General features: G+C 42.0%; 2 protein-coding genes across 2 annotated transcripts in view; one reads left to right on the top strand and one right to left on the bottom strand.

Moving 5' to 3' along the window:
* Positions 1–333: 333 nt before the first annotated feature.
* On the bottom strand, positions 334–17,937 carry SLAMF7 (SLAM family member 7). The gene is made up of 7 exons (XM_081305550.1): positions 17,833–17,937; positions 5,227–5,550; positions 3,510–3,782; positions 3,181–3,300; positions 2,169–2,272; positions 1,161–1,223; positions 334–517 (listed from the first exon to the last, which is right to left on the bottom strand). The coding sequence occupies exons 1-7, from the start codon at positions 17,885–17,887 to the stop codon at positions 446–448; spliced, it is 1,011 nt and encodes a 336-aa protein (XP_081161676.1). The 5' UTR covers positions 17,888–17,937; the 3' UTR covers positions 334–445.
* LOC308655429 (intelectin-1a-like) overlaps positions 15,216–17,988 on the top strand; it is a gene marked incomplete at its 3' end in the record, with an annotated part of 158,386 nt that continues 155,613 nt past the window's right edge. The window contains exon 1 of the mRNA XM_081305551.1: positions 15,216–15,300. Coding sequence (XP_081161677.1) covers positions 15,286–15,300 — 15 coding nt within the window. The 5' untranslated portion in view covers positions 15,216–15,285. The remainder of the gene's footprint in view (positions 15,301–17,988) is intronic.

Here is a 17,988-nt window from a genome sequence, read left to right as displayed (position 1 = left end):
CCCCGTACATAGTGAATGATTCATTCATTCATTTTGGCAGTTATACCTGCTGGTGCCAGACACACCTGTTTGGCCTGGCCTTCTTGCCATCCTGGCAACCAGACTCTTGGTATGTTCTGTCCTCCTAACCCTGGACTGGAATGAGACTCCAAGCCCTGTCCTGGGGCCATCATTAATATGACCGAGGCAGATATTAATATGCATTTACATGTTAGCAGAGATATTTAGCCTTTTCTTGAGATTGACTGTTAAATTCACAGTCTCATTCCATATGGGAAATGATATAGATTCTTGGTTTAAAGAGAGTTCTCAGTAGTTGGTAGAATTATGAACTCCTAAACTCAAAGGTATATGCTTAGGAATGGTTTCTTCCAGGTATTCTGGACAAGTGGATGCATTTCTTTGTACTTCCTCTGGAGTGTGGTTTGAGGGAGCATGCTGATGTCTAAATGACATCCTCATAGGTAAACAGCCTGGGTGTGTCTGGCGTGATGGTCGGTGAGCAGGGATTCTCCACCTGTAGGCGACATGAGGAAGCAGAACGCTAGAGGTGGGCAGGGATCTGGGTCTACCATAGAAGACCCTGCATCCCGGACACTCACTATGTCCAACGGTACCCAACCCAAACCTCCACCATGCTTGCTCCCACTGTTTAATCCCTCCTAGTTTAGAGAAACTATTCTTTAGGATAAACCCATCTTTATCTTGCTGAGTACTTAATGAACTGAACTTATAATCATTCACAGAAGCATGGCCAATGAATTTGACATGTCGCTAAGCAAACTGCTTTCAAGATCCCCATCTATCAGTTCTGTTTGAGGAAGGGAAAGGAGTTAGGAAGGTACAAGTGCTCCTCCCACACATCATCTGTGAAAGAATGAGCCTTAAGTCTTACCACGTTGAACTAGGGGAGGGTGCAAACCAGACATAACATAGCTAGACCAAAGGGAAAATGGAAATCTCTCTCCTAAAACAGAATTCTTTTCTAAATTCCCCATATTCTTGTGTCACCCCCTAAGCAAATGGGATGGGGGAACTACCAGAGGTACATTTTAATGCCAGTGAATATGAGATTCCTGAGGTCCAAGATTTTTAACCTAAACATGAACCAGGAGAAGGGATAGGACAATTTAGATGAAACTCAGCTCTAAATCTCTTACCATTTTTGGTATCTGCACAGTGGAATAAAGTGTATTTAGTGGATCTTCTGCTGGATTAATTTTCTATAAAAAACAAGCAACAAACAAAAAGAATCATCACCTACCCTGGGTCATGTAGAAAATACCAGAGATGGCACACACATAATCCTAGTGACTTGGGAGGCTGAGGCATGAGGTTCTCAAGCCTGAGGCCAGCCTCATCAAATTAGAGAAATAAAATAAAAATAAAATATAAAAGGGCCAGGAGTGCTAGAGGGCCTCTGGGTTCAATCCCTAGTACCACAAAAAAAAAAAAAAAAAAGAAAAAAGAAAAAAGAAAGAAAAAAGAAATAAAGAAAGAAAAGATCAGAGAGAGACTCAGAGTCACAAGAGGGAGAAGCGGAGGTGGGAGAAGATGAAAAGAGGGTTCTGGAAAATGGATGGCTCAGGGGAAGTGCTCTAACTGGTGACTGTGATTACAGTGATTATGAATAACATTTTTAGGAAGTCACAGCATTGATTTAATTCATGTTTTTATGCTCTTAGGTTTGTTTATTGCATTATTCATCCTGTGAAATTAAAATGGATTCCAAAAATTACATAAAATATGTAACTCTCATGAACTGTGACCCTCCTGGAGTCAGCCCACAGGAAAGAAGCATTTCTTGAGCAATGCGTCTTCTGACAACATGACTCAAACATCACACCAAAGTCACACTCCACTACACACTGCCTTACGCAAGAGTAACTGTGAACGGTGGGGAGGAAGGGTGACTCATGTCATGTTCACAGTATGAATGTTACCGATGGATGAGAATCAGGTGCCCCAGGAGTGAATTCACTTCTACCCAGAAGTAAATTCATAAAGACTTGGGGGAGATGGAGTTGCCTTGGGTTTTAAGGACTATCCATCCTCATTCCTCCTCCCCATTCCCATATTAACCAAACCCATGAAAAAAAATCTTAAGTAAAACAAGGCGAGTCTCAGAGAGGTGCATCAGGTCCCAGGAAAAAAGGGAAAGTACTCACATTGGCATAGCAAATTGTTTCATACACTGTTTTCTCTTCAGAATGGGGGCAGACATGAGGAATTTCCTGATGAACGTCCATTCTTTTTTCACCCTCAATAGGCTCTGAAACCAAGTTGAGAGTGAATTAAAGTCTGCCTCTCTGACCACTCCTCCTCTCTATTGGCCCACCATCCCACCTGGATGGCCCACTTAAGAGGACCAGCCATCTTACTAATTCAGGATTTTGGGGACAGGGATTTTCAGTGTTAAAATTAGGAAAGTCCTAAAAAAAATCAGGATGAATTAGTTCCTCTTGTAATTTCACTTCCTGATCTCTGGGCCAAGGTGGCCAAAGTGGGAAGCAGAGAAGGTCAGAAAGGCGTTCAGAGTGCTTCCAACAGGGAAGGGAGGTCTCAAAGTCTTCCAGGTCCCTTCCTGACATTGGACACAAGAAGGTAAATCAGCAGGGCTTAGGGACACAGAGAATGGGTGCCACATGGAGAGAGACAGAGCCCAGCTTCTCCAGGAGGAATGTGTCTACCCTGAAGTGGGGAGGAAAGAGAGATCTTGGAGTTGAACCAATGGAGAAGACTGGAACTGGTTTGGGGACTCTGACAAGGATGAAGCTAGGAAGGACTGGTTGGAGGGTATCGGTCCATGGAGGCATCAAAGTTGGAGGCCATCACCTCCCAGGTCAGGGAGCAGAGTGAATAGTATAGAGCTTGTGCCAAGAGAAAGGCCACCTTAGTGACTCTCTCTGAAGGAAGGAGAGGAGTGGGCACTGGAGTGGGACTTTGTCCTAGGAGAGAAGGCAAGGACTGCAGCTCTCGCTCGCTCTCTCTCTCTCTCTCTCTAATCTGGAATGAAGAGTGTTGGCTGACTGTGTGCTTCTTGAAGGCAGACACTATGACCTCTTCAGCTCAGTATCGTGTTAGCACCAGGCCTCATACACAACTCGATACATGCTCAAGAAATAAATGAGGGATTCAATGGATGAATGAGGATGAGGACAAAAATCATCCGTGCCCTACCTTTTCTTCTCTTTATCCGCATAGTCGAAAGAAATATCAACACAAGGGTGCAGAGTGTTAAGACCACCAACAGAAGACACAGGAAGGTGAGGAGGAAATTGGAACCATCAGCATCAGCATCTTTAAAGAGAGAATGAGTAGAGGCCTGAAAAGGGAGCAAGTCAACTAGGAAATATGACCCAAAGTTTAGAGCATCTGCCACTTTCTTCCCAGCCTGATGACTTTCCACAGGCCACCGGTTTTCACACAGGGCCTGATCTTTGGGGACACAGAATTGAAGAAGGTATAGTTACCCAGACCAGAGGCTCCTAAAAAGAAGGGACAATCACCTCTACAGAGCTTCCAGGCAAGGATGGGACTTGAGGAATTACTGCTGATGGGGTTCCTGGCCGTGCAGATGAAGACCATGTCCCTTTCTCCCAGTCGCCAGGATATGGGAAGGATGGAGCCATCATAAGACTTGTTGCTTCTCTGCCCCAGGACATTCCAGCTGTATGTCACATTCTCTCCTCCCTGTTCCATGGAACATGTCAGATTAGTTATGCAGGTGCCATTCTTATTGTTCTGCAGACCCATGGTGACTTTAGGCTTTGACAGGCACTCTGTGAAAGACAAAGAACAACCAGGGATGGAAATTATGCACACAGCTCTCCTTTGTCTGAATTACCCTTGGATAACTTGAACCTCAGTCTCCCCAAGGAGCTTCAGAATGCAGAGAAAACAGCAATTCAGAGCATAACCTGGGAAAGAGAACTACCTAGTTCTTGCCCACCACTGTATAGCAATAACCATGGTGACAATAACTGCAATAATAAAAGAAATAATTATTTAACAATAATGCAGCCATCACTTATTGTCCTGAGGCTTCCTTGAAGAGACTTCTACTTTTATTCTCCAGGAGAGAACAGTATAGGAGTGGCACTCCATTGTGCTCACTCTTCCACTCTCCAAGGATGAGCAGTTGGTTGATTGGTGAGGTCAAGTCTGCTGTCCATCATTTTCTTTCTCTACTTACAGATTTGAGCCATTAAAGATTAGGGACATGGAATTGAAGAAGGTTTGTACTCTTTTATTCCCACCCATAGCTAGTTTGCCTGTAGAATATACATCTTCTGTTTCCTTTGACCATGTCCCTATGGAAGACATGTAGATTGAGGTGCATGGTCTTGGAGGCCCATTTCCTGGTCTCCCTGCTATTGAAGCTGGGTGAGTGAGGCAAGTACTCTTCTTGTAACTGAGTAATTATTTTGTAAATTCGACTTCCCTGGGTGGTGGGTTCCTAAGTCTAGATTTGGAAGGAGATATTTCTCCTACTGAGCTATACCAGAAACAGAGTGGATATTTTTATCTTCTTTTTACCAATCTTTTTTTTTTTTTTTTGAGATGGGGTTTTCTATATGGTATAGTCTGACCCCTAACTTCTGGGTTCAGGTAATCTTCCTGCCTCATGTTCTTGAGTAGCTGAAATTGCAGGTATGCACCATTATACCCAGCCTTTATCTTCTTTTTGACCCTTATGTCTTTTTCAGAAATGCTTAGAATCTTTAGTGGAAGGGCTGGGATTGACACTTATATCCAATAATCTTCCTAAAGTAGATATTGCTTTTTTCTTGGATATGGAAAATAAGATTCAAAGAAATTAAATAACTGGGCTAAGCCCATGCACCTAGTAAATAGAGAAGCAAGCATTTGACTTAGATCTGTGTGTTTGCCACTTCTCATGTTGTCCAAGTACTACACCATACAGTCTCTTACAAAATATTTGAGTAAGCAGAGGCCTACGAGGTCAGCTTCATCCATGCATTCTCTCCCACATTCTTTTTTTCCCCTTTATTTTACTTATTTATTTTTACGTGGTGCTAAGGATTGAACCCAGAGCCTTGCATGCGCTAGGCGAGCACTGTACCGCTGAGCCACAACCCCAGACCTTTTCTCCCATATTCTTGCCAAGCATTTATCCATCCTTTTCTGGAACATTTGCTGTTGTCAGGGAGTGCACCCTCTCACCATGGCACGCTACCCACCATTAGGACTGATTCTGCTCACCGTAGACTTGTAGCCCATATTCCTGGGTGAAGGATGACTGAGAGGATAAGAAGTTCATCTCCACACGGTAGATTCCTGAGTCATTCTTCTTCAGTTGGAGGAGTGTCAGAGAATAGTTACTGTCTGAGAAGATCATCCTTTCCTTGTTCTGACTTCGGGTCATAATGATAGTGGCTTTTTTGTCTTCCACACCCGGCTTTATGATAGCAAGTGTGTTTGAATTGAAGATCCAGACAATACTGTCAATGTTCTGCATTGAAGCTTCCACAGGAAAGGTCACAGATCCACCAAGGACACCAAACTTCTCCTTCAGGGCTCCAGAGGCTGCAGACACAGAAAATCAGAAAATAAGTCTGAGTCCCTGCCTTTGCCACCAATTACTCACCATCCCCTTTGGGTCCTGGGAAGGTCCTGAAAAATTCTCATCTAACCCAAGCAGCCCCCAGGAAGCACTTCAGAATCTCAATCGCATGAAATAATTGAGATCAGAACTCTCTGCCTGCAAAGGGTGACTGCAGATGACCCATCCATTCCTAGATACCTCCGGTTGTAAAGCCCAATGCCACCCTGGGCAGGTCCCTGTGAGTGGACAAGTGGAGAGGTTGCTGTCCTTCCTTTGGTACTGCCACATTGCCCCAGAGAGAGAGAGCTGAGTGCAAGCTGATAAAGTAAGCCTGCTGAACATGGGCAGTGGTTTGCAATCATGGATCAGGATGGTGAGAGCTAGAGCTATGTGTTCTTAGTGATAAAAATAGCGTATCCCAAACTATCAGGAATTATACTAGAGGGTTACTTCCACAAGAAATTTTTGTTTCACCAAAGTCTCACTTCACCCCAGAGAACATGACTTCAAAAACCTGGCCTCAAATTCGCCATCCTTCTGCCTCAGCTTCTGTGCCTTGATCCTATACATTTTTACATTTGTTGACTCTTCTTCCTTAAGGAATCATTTTTTATCAATGAGTATGTGACTCCAAGTGAGAAACAGTTAAGAATGACCGCTCAAGGAACTTTTAGAGCAGCCAAGCAGACGTTTTCAGTGAGGAGGTACTCATTCATCTTCTACCTATTAAAATTTAAGGGAAAAAATCAAGAGTGACTGGGGCAAGGAGACTTTAGATCATGTCCAACAGTCTAAAAGCACTTAGTATGATCGTATTTATCATTTTATTTGTTGTTTTTAGATACACATGGCAGTAGGGTGTACTTTGACATATTATACATACATGGAGTGCAACCCATTCTAATTAGGATCCCATCCTAATTAGGTGTTTGAACCTGATGTGGGGTCACACTGGTCGTGCATTCGTACATGAGCATAGGAAAGTTATGTCTGATTCATTCTACTGTCTTTCCTATTTTATTTACTCTTAAAACAACCCTTAAAATAATTTTTTTATAAACCCATCTTACAAATCAGGAACATGAGGCACAATGGATAAACCCCTTACAACTACCTACATGATAAGTGAAGTGCTTTGCTCCACAGCACATATTGTATAGACGAGAAAGCAGCATAGCAGAGACCCTTATACAAGGTTCCTAGAAATGAGCAATCTAAAATTAAATACTTATAGGTCTTCTCCTTAAAAGAACAAAACCCAAAGTTATGTTCTCTTATGCCTCTTAACATAATTTACCAGGTTAAACTTTTTTAATGCTTTTTAATTTTATTTCTAAAAGTTATTTTGGTACTGGGCACTTAACCTAGAGATGCTCTACTACTGAGCCACATCCCCAGTCCTTTTTTTTTTTTTTAATTTTGAGGCAAGGTCTCATTAAGTTGCCCAACCTGGCCTCAAGTTTGCCATCCTTCTGCCTCAGCCTCTGTAGTCATTGGGATTAGTTGCCAAAAACACTCAGGGTCACTCCAGGGGAACTGGGCTGCACGAAATAACCACACAAGAGACAGAGATACCTTCTTCTTTGCGGGGGGTCCTATGATGGCTTCTCTAACCTTAAGGGTCCACAGAAAGAGAGTGAGAGCCAGCCTGTGCTAACCCTTTTATTGAGGAGAAACCATTCAAATGAGGCAAGGGGTCAGGTTTCAGGGGGCTGAGTCTAGCTTCGTGATGTCTGCTGTCAGCAGGTTGACTGACACGTAGGAAGGCCACACCCAAAGGCAGAGCAAGAGAAGGGGACACACAAAGGGCTTTTCTGTGGGACATTCTATCCCAAACAGGGCAAAGGGGTAATATCACAAAGGAACAGATGAGCGCAGCTCAATCCATGGGGCTGCAGGAAGGCATGCCTACGTGTGAAGACACGTTTTGCTACTTCGAGGATCAGGGCAGTGTCTAGGGCCAATATGAATGTGGCCAGATCACTACAAAAGTGACCTACAGAGCCTCTATCTATCACTGGAAGGAAAATGCTGATCACTTAGTGTGACAGCCCCCCACAATTAGTTGGGTTCAAGTTAAAAATTTTAAAAGGAATTTCATTAATTCAGTCATGGAAAGCCAAAAGAAATGAAGGCAATATTAACAAGCCATACTGGCTGGATGTTTTCTCTGATACGTGGATGCTAATTCACAATAAGGAGGGTGGCCAGAGAAGAATAGAGTTAATTTAGATTAGGTAGAGGGGAGTGAAGGGAAGAAAGGGGGTTGGGGGGATAGGAGGGATGATAGAATGAATCAGACATTATTATCCTATGTACATGTATATGACCGGTGGGATTCTACACCATGTACAGCCAGAAGAATAAGAAATTATACTCCATTTGTATATGATGTATCAAAGTGAATTCTATAGTAATGTCATGTATAACTAATTAGAATAACAACAACCAAAAGCCTGGGCTGGGCAGGTGGCCTACACCTATAATCTCAGCAGGTGGGGAGGCTGAGGAAGGAGGAATGCTAGTTCAAAGCTAGCCTCAGCAACTTATTGAGGCCCTAAGCAACTCAATGAGATGCTGTCACTAAATAAAATACAAAAAAAGGGCTGCAGATGTGGCTCAGTGGTTAAGTGCCCCTGGGTTAAATCCTGAGCAAAAAATAAAAAATAAAAAAAAGCCACACCGTAGGATGCTGACAGCTCTATTGACTGCCAGGGTTATGGTTTGCCTGGATCCTATACATTTTTACACTGGTTGACTCTTCCTCCATAAGGAATACTCATATTAATTATAATTTTTGACAGAGTTGGTATGAACATAAATAGAGCCTTGGGTGTTTGGACTGTTTGCTTAGTTCTGGTGGCAGCTGAGGTGGGGAGCAATTCAGCAGGAACCAATACTTGTGCTGTGACTAGCAGGGTGACATGGAGGGGCCACTGTGAGCAAGATTGTCTCCCTCTCACAGGCATGCATGACTTCCCTGGATCTCGCTCAGTGCCTTGCAGGGAAACCCACAGACAGATCTATATCAGCTCTAACCTTCAGGCTGCAGGAGGTAACTTGGAATTTCTTGTAAAACACTCAAGGAAGAAATGAAGGCAATCTGGAAAAGTTCTCACTTGTGGTAGAAATGAGAATTTGTAACTTATGTGCTATATGCATTTAAATAAATGGATTAACATTTTTTAAAAAATTAATATAATCCAAACTATATTCATTACATTTATTATTGTTATGTTCATTTCCTTGTTCTTTCAAAACAAATTTAAACTATGTTGTGTGCCTAATTGGTCCTGAGAAACCCACCAAGCACTGAGTTTCTGTTGGTTTAACAACTTACTCTCTTACCACAATATTTTCTACTACTCCTGCACTGATGTCACTCATGACAAGAAAAAAATACAAATTTCTGTGCTGGACCTCTTGGTACTGACTTCTCCAGATATCCAAAATCATTTTGTGAGTGATTTATTTCCTTGATCCCTATTAAAATTCAAATGTTCTGGAAACAATTTCCAAATAGTAATAGTTGCCATGTAATAAAGGTTTACTCTGTGTTAAACATTTACTGTAAGATTCTGCCTAATACCTGAAGCAATCCTGCAAAATTAGGCTTTCTGGCCCATTTTGGGCTACTTCATAAAAAAAAAAATAAAAAAAGTTTTACTGAAACATAGCCATGTATCTTCATTTACATGTTGTCTGTCTATGGCTGTTTTTGCAATTCTAAGGTTGAATTGAGTATTTGCAACAGAGATCCTATTGATGAAGATCACATCGCCCGCAAAGCTTAAAATATTTACTATCTTTTTTTAATAGCAAAAGTTTGTAGACTCTTTTGGGTCTTCTAGGTATAGAATCATGTCATCCGCAAATAGTGATAATTTAAGTTCTTCTTTTCCTATTTTTATGCCTTTAATTTCTTTCGTCTGTCTAATTGCTCTGGCCAGTGTTTCGAGAACTATATTGAATAGAAGTGGTGATAGGGGGCATCCCTGTCTTGTTCCAGATTTTAGAGGGAATGCCTTCAATTTTTCTCCATTCAGAATGATGCTAGCCTGAGGCTTAGCATAGATAGCTTTTACAATGTCGAGGTAAGTTCCTGTTATCCCTAGTTTTTCTAATGTTTTGAACATAAAGGGATGCTGTACTTTGTCAAATGCTTTTTCTGTGTCTATCGAGATGATCATATTGTTCTTATCTTTAAGTCTATTGATGTGGTGAATCACATTTATTGATTTCCGTATATTGAACCATCCTTGCATCCCAGGGATGAAGTCAACTCAAAGTGGATCAAGGAGCTAGATATCAAATCAGAGACTCTCCGTCTGATAGAAGAAAAAGTTGGCTCCGATCTACAGATTGTGGGGTCGGGCTCAAAATTCCTTAATAGGACACCCATAGCACAAGAGTTAATAACAAGAATCAACAAATGGGACTTTCTTAAACTGAAAAGTTTTTTCTCAGCAAGAGAAACAATAAGAGAGGTAAATAGGGAGCCTACATCATGGGAAAAAATTTTTACTCCTCACACTTCAGATAGAGCCCTAATATCCAGAGTATACAAAGAACTCAAAAAATTAGACAATAAGAAAACAAATAACCCAATCAACAAATGGGCCAAGGACATGAACAAACACTTCACAGAGGAGGACATACAATCAATCAACAAGTACATGAAAAAATGCTCACCATCTCTAGCAGTCAAGGAAATGCAAATCAAAACCACCCTAAGATACCACCTCACCCCAGTAAGATTGGCAGCCACTATGAAGTCAAACAACAATGAGTGCTGGCGAGGATGTGGGGAAAAGGGTACTCTTGTACACTGCTGGTGGGACTGCAAACGGGTGCGGCCAATTTGGAAAGCAGTATGGAGATTCCTGGGAAAGCTGGGAATGGAACCACCATTTGACCCAGCTATTGCCCTTCTTGGACTATTTCCTGAAGACCTTAAAAGAGCACACTACAGGGATACTGCTACATCGATGTTCATAGCAGCACAATTCACAATTTCTAGACTGTGGAACCAACCCAGATGCCCTTCAATAGATGAATGGATAAAAAAAAATGTGGCATTTATACACCATGGAGTATTACGCAGCACTAAAAAATGACAAAATCATGGAATTTGCAGGGAAATGGATGGCACTAGAGCAGATTATGCTTAGTGAAGCTAGCCAATCCCTAAAAAACAAATACCAAATGTCTTCTTTGATATAATGAGAGTAACTAAGAACAGAGCAGGGAGGAAGAGCAGGAAGAAAAGATTAACATTAAACAGAGACATGAGGTGGGAGGGAAAGGGAGAAAAAAAGGGAAATCACATGGAAATGGAGGGAGACCCTCATTGTTATACAAAATTACATATAAGAGGTTATGAGGGGAATGGGATAACAAACATGGAGGGAAATGAATTACAGTAGATGGGGTAGAGAGAGAAGATGGGAGGGGAGGGGAGGGGGGATAGTAGGGGATAGGAAAGGTAGCAGAATACAACAGTCACTAATATGGCAGTATGTAAAAATGTGATGTGTAACCGATGTGATTCTGCAATCTGTATTTGGGGTAAAAATGGGAGTTCATAACCCACTTGATTCTAATGTATGAAATATGATATGTCAAGAGCTTTGTAATGTTGTGAACAACCAATAAAAAAAAGAGACTAAAAAAAAGTATTATAAAGCAAAAAAAAATAGCAAAACTTTGTTAATATCTGACTTCATAGGAAATCTGAGATATAAATAAATAAATAGATAGATAGATAGATAGATAAATTGACAAATTAAGTAACTTATCCAAGGGACATAGCTAGTGGGTGATGCTTTGAGGACTTAACTCAATGTCACTTCAGTTCTGGGAACTTGGACGTATCACTCAATTTGAAAGTACAGCGGCATTAGTGTCAACTTTAGTTCTTTTCCTTACTCCCTTTTCCCACGCTCCTACAGTGCTCAGGTGTCAGGTCCCAAGTCCTTGGACATCGTTGAGCCCCATTTCCCCTTCACATTCTTTAGTGAGTAACCCCCATACACAAGCTGCTCTGCCAGAGCTCAGGGTGAGGAAATCAGATGTGGACCTACTCCTTCGATTCCAGGTCTAAGGTCTCTACCAACTTTTTGCCAGGTTTATGTCCAAAAGTACTAGTTTCTCTTCCCAGATAAATGTATTTTAGGAGAAAGTTCCCATTTCTTAAACTTTTCTCTCTATACTTTACCAGTCAGGACATAATATATGTGTTGGTTCCCTGAGGATATATCAAATTATCCAGTCAAGTAATCTGATTTTTTAAAAAGCTACTCTCCCTACTTCTTCAACATGAAGGCCAGGATGCTTTTAGACTGCCTTCTCTAATCATCTCAAGGCATATCAAAAAAGTTCTGGTAAATAATTAATTTTATTTTTTAATTTTTAATAAATTAACACATTTATTCTTTCACTTCTACAATAGAGATAGAAAGAGCAAATATTTTGAAGTCAAATAAATATTGAATATCCCTTGTCCCCAAGGGAGATCCTGGATTTAGGCAATCTTTGAGCAATTTCATTTTCACATTAGATTTTTGGAGGGTATTTCAGGGGCATATTAGTCCATTTTTTGTTGCAATAACAAAATACTTGAAACTGGATACTTTATAAAGAAAAGAGGTTTATTTAGCTCATAGTTTTGGAGGCTGAAAGTCCAAGATTGTGTGGTATCATCTGTTAGGCCTCTGGTGAGGGATCCCTTGGCTGGATCACAACAAGGCAGAGAAATTGAAAGAAAACCAATCGTGTGCAGAAGAGGTCAATGTCGGGTGGCTTTGCTTGATAACAACATGTTCTTGAGAGAGTTGACTCTGGGACAGCAGCGTGAATTCCTTCTGAAGGTGTCACTCTCATGACCTAACACCTTCCACTAGGCTCACATCTTAAAGGTTCCAACACCTCTGTGCCACCACATTGAGAACCAAGTTCCTAGCATATGAATCTCTCAGGGACAAACCACATTCAAACCACTTCAGTGGCAAAATTTCAAGCACATGGGTTTTGTGTGTCAGCATGTTTGCATGCATTTAAGCCATGATCATTTCAATCTTCCACACACATGGTGCTATTTTCTCAGGGTTGAATACCCCATGTGCAAATTGTGTGAGAGTATAAAAAATGCCTTCCAATGAATTGGCCCTTGGAGAGAAATTGGAGGATACGACATTGGACAAATTGCCAGCACAAACCAGATATATTGACCTATATATAAACCGGAGTATATTGACCTATCGTAAGTGTATTTTCAGGGTGGGAAGAAGAAGAATGAAAGAGGAAAATAACTTCCTGCCATTTCCTAAATATGGGTACAGAGAATAAGGGGCAGGGTTGGTGAGACCTAACCAGTCTTATCCATTCTTCTCAGCCGGCTGGAAAAAGGTATCCAGAAACAAGAGACTTTTCTGTTCAGCTGTCCAGGGTTTACCTGAAGCTCCCTTTCTGTGGTGGCTTTGCTTCCTGCGCTGTGTGGCTCTACAGTATTTTACCATATCAAAGCAGGTCACATTTGTCCCATTCAGTTATTTCTGCCTTGGACAAGAATTTATTTAGTTTCACATTTATGACAGGCATTTGTTTAGGAGCCACATACATAACTGGGGAGCAAGACAGTCATGATCGGGCGTCCATGGGGTTGGGAGACGGTCATTAAGTAAGTAAGCACTTGTATGTGTGATACAAAAGGAAGTAACAGGTATTATTAGGGTGCATAGTAGAGGGGCTTAATGTGACTCGTGGGATCAGAAAACTGTAGAGATGAGTAACTACCAATACTCACCTAAAGGTCCAGGAGGACTGGACCACTGTGAGGCTTGTCTATCATCTCCAGAGGGTTGCTTTTCCAAAGTCAGAGCAGGGAATGCTGGAATTTGCCTCCTCTGCGTCTATTCTATCCCTTTCTCATTTTCATAGCAGCTAAATGGTTTGGTAAGTCTGAGGGCACTCGGCTATAATGATAGCTCTTCTCTGGCATAGTGGGTGCCACGTGACCGAGGGTTGTCATACCCCAGGAAAACCCAGGGCTTTTGCTCTAAGGTTAGGATGATGCTATCTATAATGCTGTGAAAAGATACGAAACCCAAGACTGCTACCCACTGCCACCAGCAGATGCTCAGCCAGGCCTCCTCCCTCTCCTGACTGTCAGTTCACTTCCTACTTCAGGCCCAGAGAGGAGTCTCTGTCCATCTAAAATAAATCTTATTCAAAACCCATAAAGCCCAGTAGGAAGTTCTCCCGCAAGGAAGTCTCTAACACTTATTTTTACACCCATGCCCCGAAAATTCACCATTTATGTAACTTCATTTTAAAAATTCTCCAGAAAGAAATAGATCCTTGGGTGGTAACTGGACAAAGCCTTTTGATGTGTATTAGCCCATGGCCGGTCTATTAGCACTAGGTACCAGATGGAGTCCTGGGGCCCTTCCCAGAGAGTCATGGCATGATGATGTTATAGATGACGGAGTCATGAGGTTTTACCAGAAAGTGGCATAGGAATGGCCTAACTCCCCCCTGCCCCATGTGCAGAAATGTTAAAAAGGGTTCTAGTCTTACTGGCAGCCTGGAGCCCTGGATTCCATTCTGGTTCCCCTATAATCACAGATCCAGCAATGAACACTAGGTGCCACTCTGTAAATTGTTAGTAACTTTAATAGCGTTGCTTTTCTTTCTTTCTTCTTTATTTTTGGTATCAGGGATTAAACCTAGGGGTGCTTAACCACTGAGCCATATCCCCAGTCCTTTTTATTTATTTTTTATTTTGAGACAGGGTCTTTCTAAGGTGTTTAGGACCTCACTAAGTTTTACAGAGTCTGGTTTTGGACTTTCAATCCTCCTGCCTCATCCTCCCCAGCTGTTGGGATTAAGGGCTGTGTCAAATGCCCAGCTGGCATTATCTTTCTTGATCTTCAGAACACTCCATGAGAGAAAAGTTAGACTCTATAAGATTAGGATACTGAGATTGAGTGACTTTCTTAAGGTCACAAACAAAGAAGTGGGATTGTTCCTCTGAGAGGTTTGTGTTTACCACTTACTACTTTGAGTTTCAGTTTTTGGAATTCTCATGGGAGAAAAAAAATAACACCTTAATTTACCAGCAGTTTGAGGAAGTCAAAGTGTAAATATGGATCTGAAAGCACTTGAGAAGTACAGATACCTGTCACATGAGGGGAGGGGGAATGAAGGGTGAGGAGAGCTATTGAAACCCGCATTGAGGCAGCTTCTTATTTTTGGGTCTTACATCTGCAAGTGTGGCTAAGAGTGAAAAAGGGAGATCTCCCTAAACATCTCTGTATGGCTTCTGAGCAAAGTGAGCCAGAAGGCTAAGAAAGCAGGAAACATCCCTTGGCCAACCTGCTTTTGGAGGTACAGCGAGCTGGGGCAGGGGACCCAGGCTCAGATGTTTTGGGCATCAGGAGCATTGCCTCTGAGATGATCTCCTCCCCCCTTGTCACCCCTCCCCCCTTCCTCTTTGTTGTCACTTCCTTTTTTTTTTTGGTCTTGTTCTCCAAAGGTTCAAGAATTAAGTGGAGGAAGGAGCCAGATGACAAGGAAGGCACATTGTCATGCAGCCAGAACAAGAGATGGCGGTACAGAAGGAAGGCATAAGGGGAAGGGAGTATAGACCCGCTCCCTGCTTGCCAGCCAGTGTCCGAGCACCTCTCCAAGCGCTTGGTGCCTCACTGTGGAGTGCCATGAAGGCAGCACTGGTATGTTTGACTCCTTCCTTAAGGAGACCAAGAACCAGAATATCTCAGAGCGGGGAGGAGCCTTAGGGACTGCTTCGTCCAATTCCGTTTCATGGATGAGGAGGCTGGTGATCAGCAGGTTAGGGTGATGTGCCCCAAGTCAGTGGAAGGCTAGGAACCAAGTCTCTGAAGGTAAGATTTCCCCAAATGCTACCCTGGGAGTCTGAGTAATGCAGTATAATTCCCAGAAGCTGAGTGCTGGGGAGTCTAAAGGCTAGAGTGTAGGGACAGAGGATGATGGGGTGGAGGCTATGGGGTGGAAGCCCCCCATCAGAGAGGCTTCAACTCTATACTTACAGTCATCTATATGTTTGCTTCTGTGTAAGGTTTTATTGTTTAAGAGGAAATCACCGCTTAAAAAATAAAACAAAATGGTTTAGACTGCTCTTTAGCCAACTTCTGCTTTCTTAATGTCCCTTGGAAAGATCATGTGAAACATGGAGAAAAGAAACTTGCGGATCTCTCAATCTGATACATTTATTCCCTGACTATCTGACCCTAATATTCCCAACCAAGCTCCTCACCACTCTGCCCCACATTCGTTTCCTACCACATCATCCTTACTTCTTCCAATTCTTTGCAACACTCCCTGCAATATCCCCTCACCTCTTTTCATGTTTTTCCATTTATGAATTGCCTCCTTAAAACTACTGGGTCATTTAATCATCATAAAAGTGAGGGGGATAGGTTATTGTACCCATTTTTCAGATGAGAATGCTAAAAAAGTAAGAGCTACTCCTTGGGCCCTCTGAGCTTGGCCAGAGTGATTTCCTGTTGGCATAGCCACCTCCCTAAAACACTGCTACCTGTTCTCCTTGGGCCTTTCCTTTCCCTGACTTGGACTTGTGTGCCTGGACAGGAAATAAATCCCATTCTGAGTCTCAGCTCAAATACACAGTAACTGAGCCCCTCTTAAGGAAACCAAGAACCAACTTCAGTGGTATCAACTTCAGTGTTAGGCAGTTTAGTATGATGAAAAGAGCACTAGTCTTGGAAATTCAATCTTTGCTCTGACTCTTAACAGCTGTGTAACTTTCCCATGAAACTTGACTTCTATGAGCCCAAATTTTCTTACTTGTAAAAAAGGTATAATAATATGTGTCTTACAGATTTCTGAGGAAATTGTATGGAAAAACACCTTGGATGTAGTAGAAGCTTTAGTAATGATTATGGTCACTTTGCATTTGACATCTCATTTAAAAGATTACAATAATTTTGCAAGTTAGATTTTATTATCTGTTATGCACTTGAGAAGAATATAGGGTGAGTAACTTGCCCACAATAATAGAGCTACTAAGTCAGTCCCAGGATGCCCTTGTTTAGGGTCAGCCTCCTTCCACTGACCTGCCTACTGGACAATCTCTGGGATGATCTCTGACACCTTTCAACTTTGGGGGACACAGCACAAGACTGCCCACTGTCTCCTGCAGCAGGCAGAAGGGAAGACCCCATGACAGATTTTCATACTTGCACCTGGCTGTGCACAGTTCAGGTTTCAGGTGGACACCTGGGGTTTTTCAGAGCCCTGGTATTCCCTCCCCCATTTCAAATGCTTCAAGTTCCATTTCTGATCACCATTTCCATTCAGGGGGTGATTTTTAAAGTAAACCTATTCCAGATCACCTGCTTAGGACCAGGTGCTTCTTAACAGTACAAAGTTCTGATGAATTCAAGGAGGGGTAAGAGTCTGTAGATGTGGACCACTTAGTGGCCAGCTAATGGGGAGGAAAGGATTGGAGGTGCTGTCTGTGGGGCTTGGGGCAAGTTAGTTCAGGTAGGCTTGGAGTACACATAATGAACAGCTGTACTAAGTGCTCAGAAGGAAAGCACTTAGTATAGTGGTACCCCATGAATCTGATGACAGGAGAAAGATTTCTCACTTGCGAGACTCCTAATTAGAACAATAAAGATACTAAAATCTTCCCAGACTATCATACCTGTGAATAAAAATTCTCAGTCCTCCATGTGATTAGAGTGTCTACAGTAAGAGTTGTTTTTCTAAGGACAGATGGATTGGATTGCGTGGGTTAAGAGAGAAAATTCAACTGGTTCTTCCATTGATATCATTGTTATGCATATATCATTAAAATACAGTTAAAATACATTTCAGCAAATATGCTTATAAATAAATATACAATTGTATCATTGTGCTTTTCAAGTTGCCCTCTCAGGGGGTGAGGACTAGAAAATCAAGACTGAATTCATACAGAATCTGTATTAGAACATAGGTCTTCTTATACCCAGAACCACTTCTTTTAGTCCTTTCTTTTCTAGCACAGTCAAAAGGTAGTTGGTCTCCAAGACCATTCCTTTTCCTTTCCCTATAGTCCCTTCCTACCCAGAGACCAGAGGCTGGTAAAAAAAAAAAAAAAAAAAAAAGCAATGCTAGATAAGGAGGCAAAACCTTATAGTTTGAGCCAGAGCTTCAAAGTGGAATCAGGAACCTGAAGCTACATCTCAGGATAAGGAAGATAGTCGGGAGAATGGACTTACCTGTTAGCTGGCTGAGGAGACAGATGAAGAGGAGGGATGCTGGTGAACCTGCCATATCGTTCTCTTAGTGTTAGTCACTAAAGTGAAACCTCTTCTCTCTAACAGGGCTCACTTCTTTTAAATATAGGAGGTCACATCCTATTGACAAATAAGGAT

The sequence above is a fragment of the Spermophilus citellus genome (assembly GCF_964194105.1).
Source record: "Spermophilus citellus genome assembly, chromosome: 9".
NCBI lineage: Eukaryota > Metazoa > Chordata > Mammalia > Rodentia > Sciuridae > Spermophilus > Spermophilus citellus.
The sequence above is the reverse complement of the archived record's forward strand: the minus strand, read 5'-3'. Positions and strand labels throughout refer to the sequence as shown.

What these genes read in the sequence shown, in the direction of transcription:
- SLAMF7 (XM_081305550.1), bottom strand. Translation starts at nt 17,887, where the DNA reads ATGGCAGGTTCACCAGCATCCCTCCTCTTCATCTGTCTCCTCAGCCAG. An exon ending in TGCCTGGAAGCTCTGTAGAG is followed by an intron (nt 3,301 to 3,509) that starts GTGATTGTCCCT and finishes CTCTCTTTAAAG; the next exon opens with ATGCTGATGCTGATGGTTCC. An exon ending in AAACAATTTGCTATGCCAAT is followed by an intron (nt 1,224 to 2,168) that starts GTGAGTACTTTC and finishes TGTTTTTTATAG; the next exon opens with AAAATTAATCCAGCAGAAGA.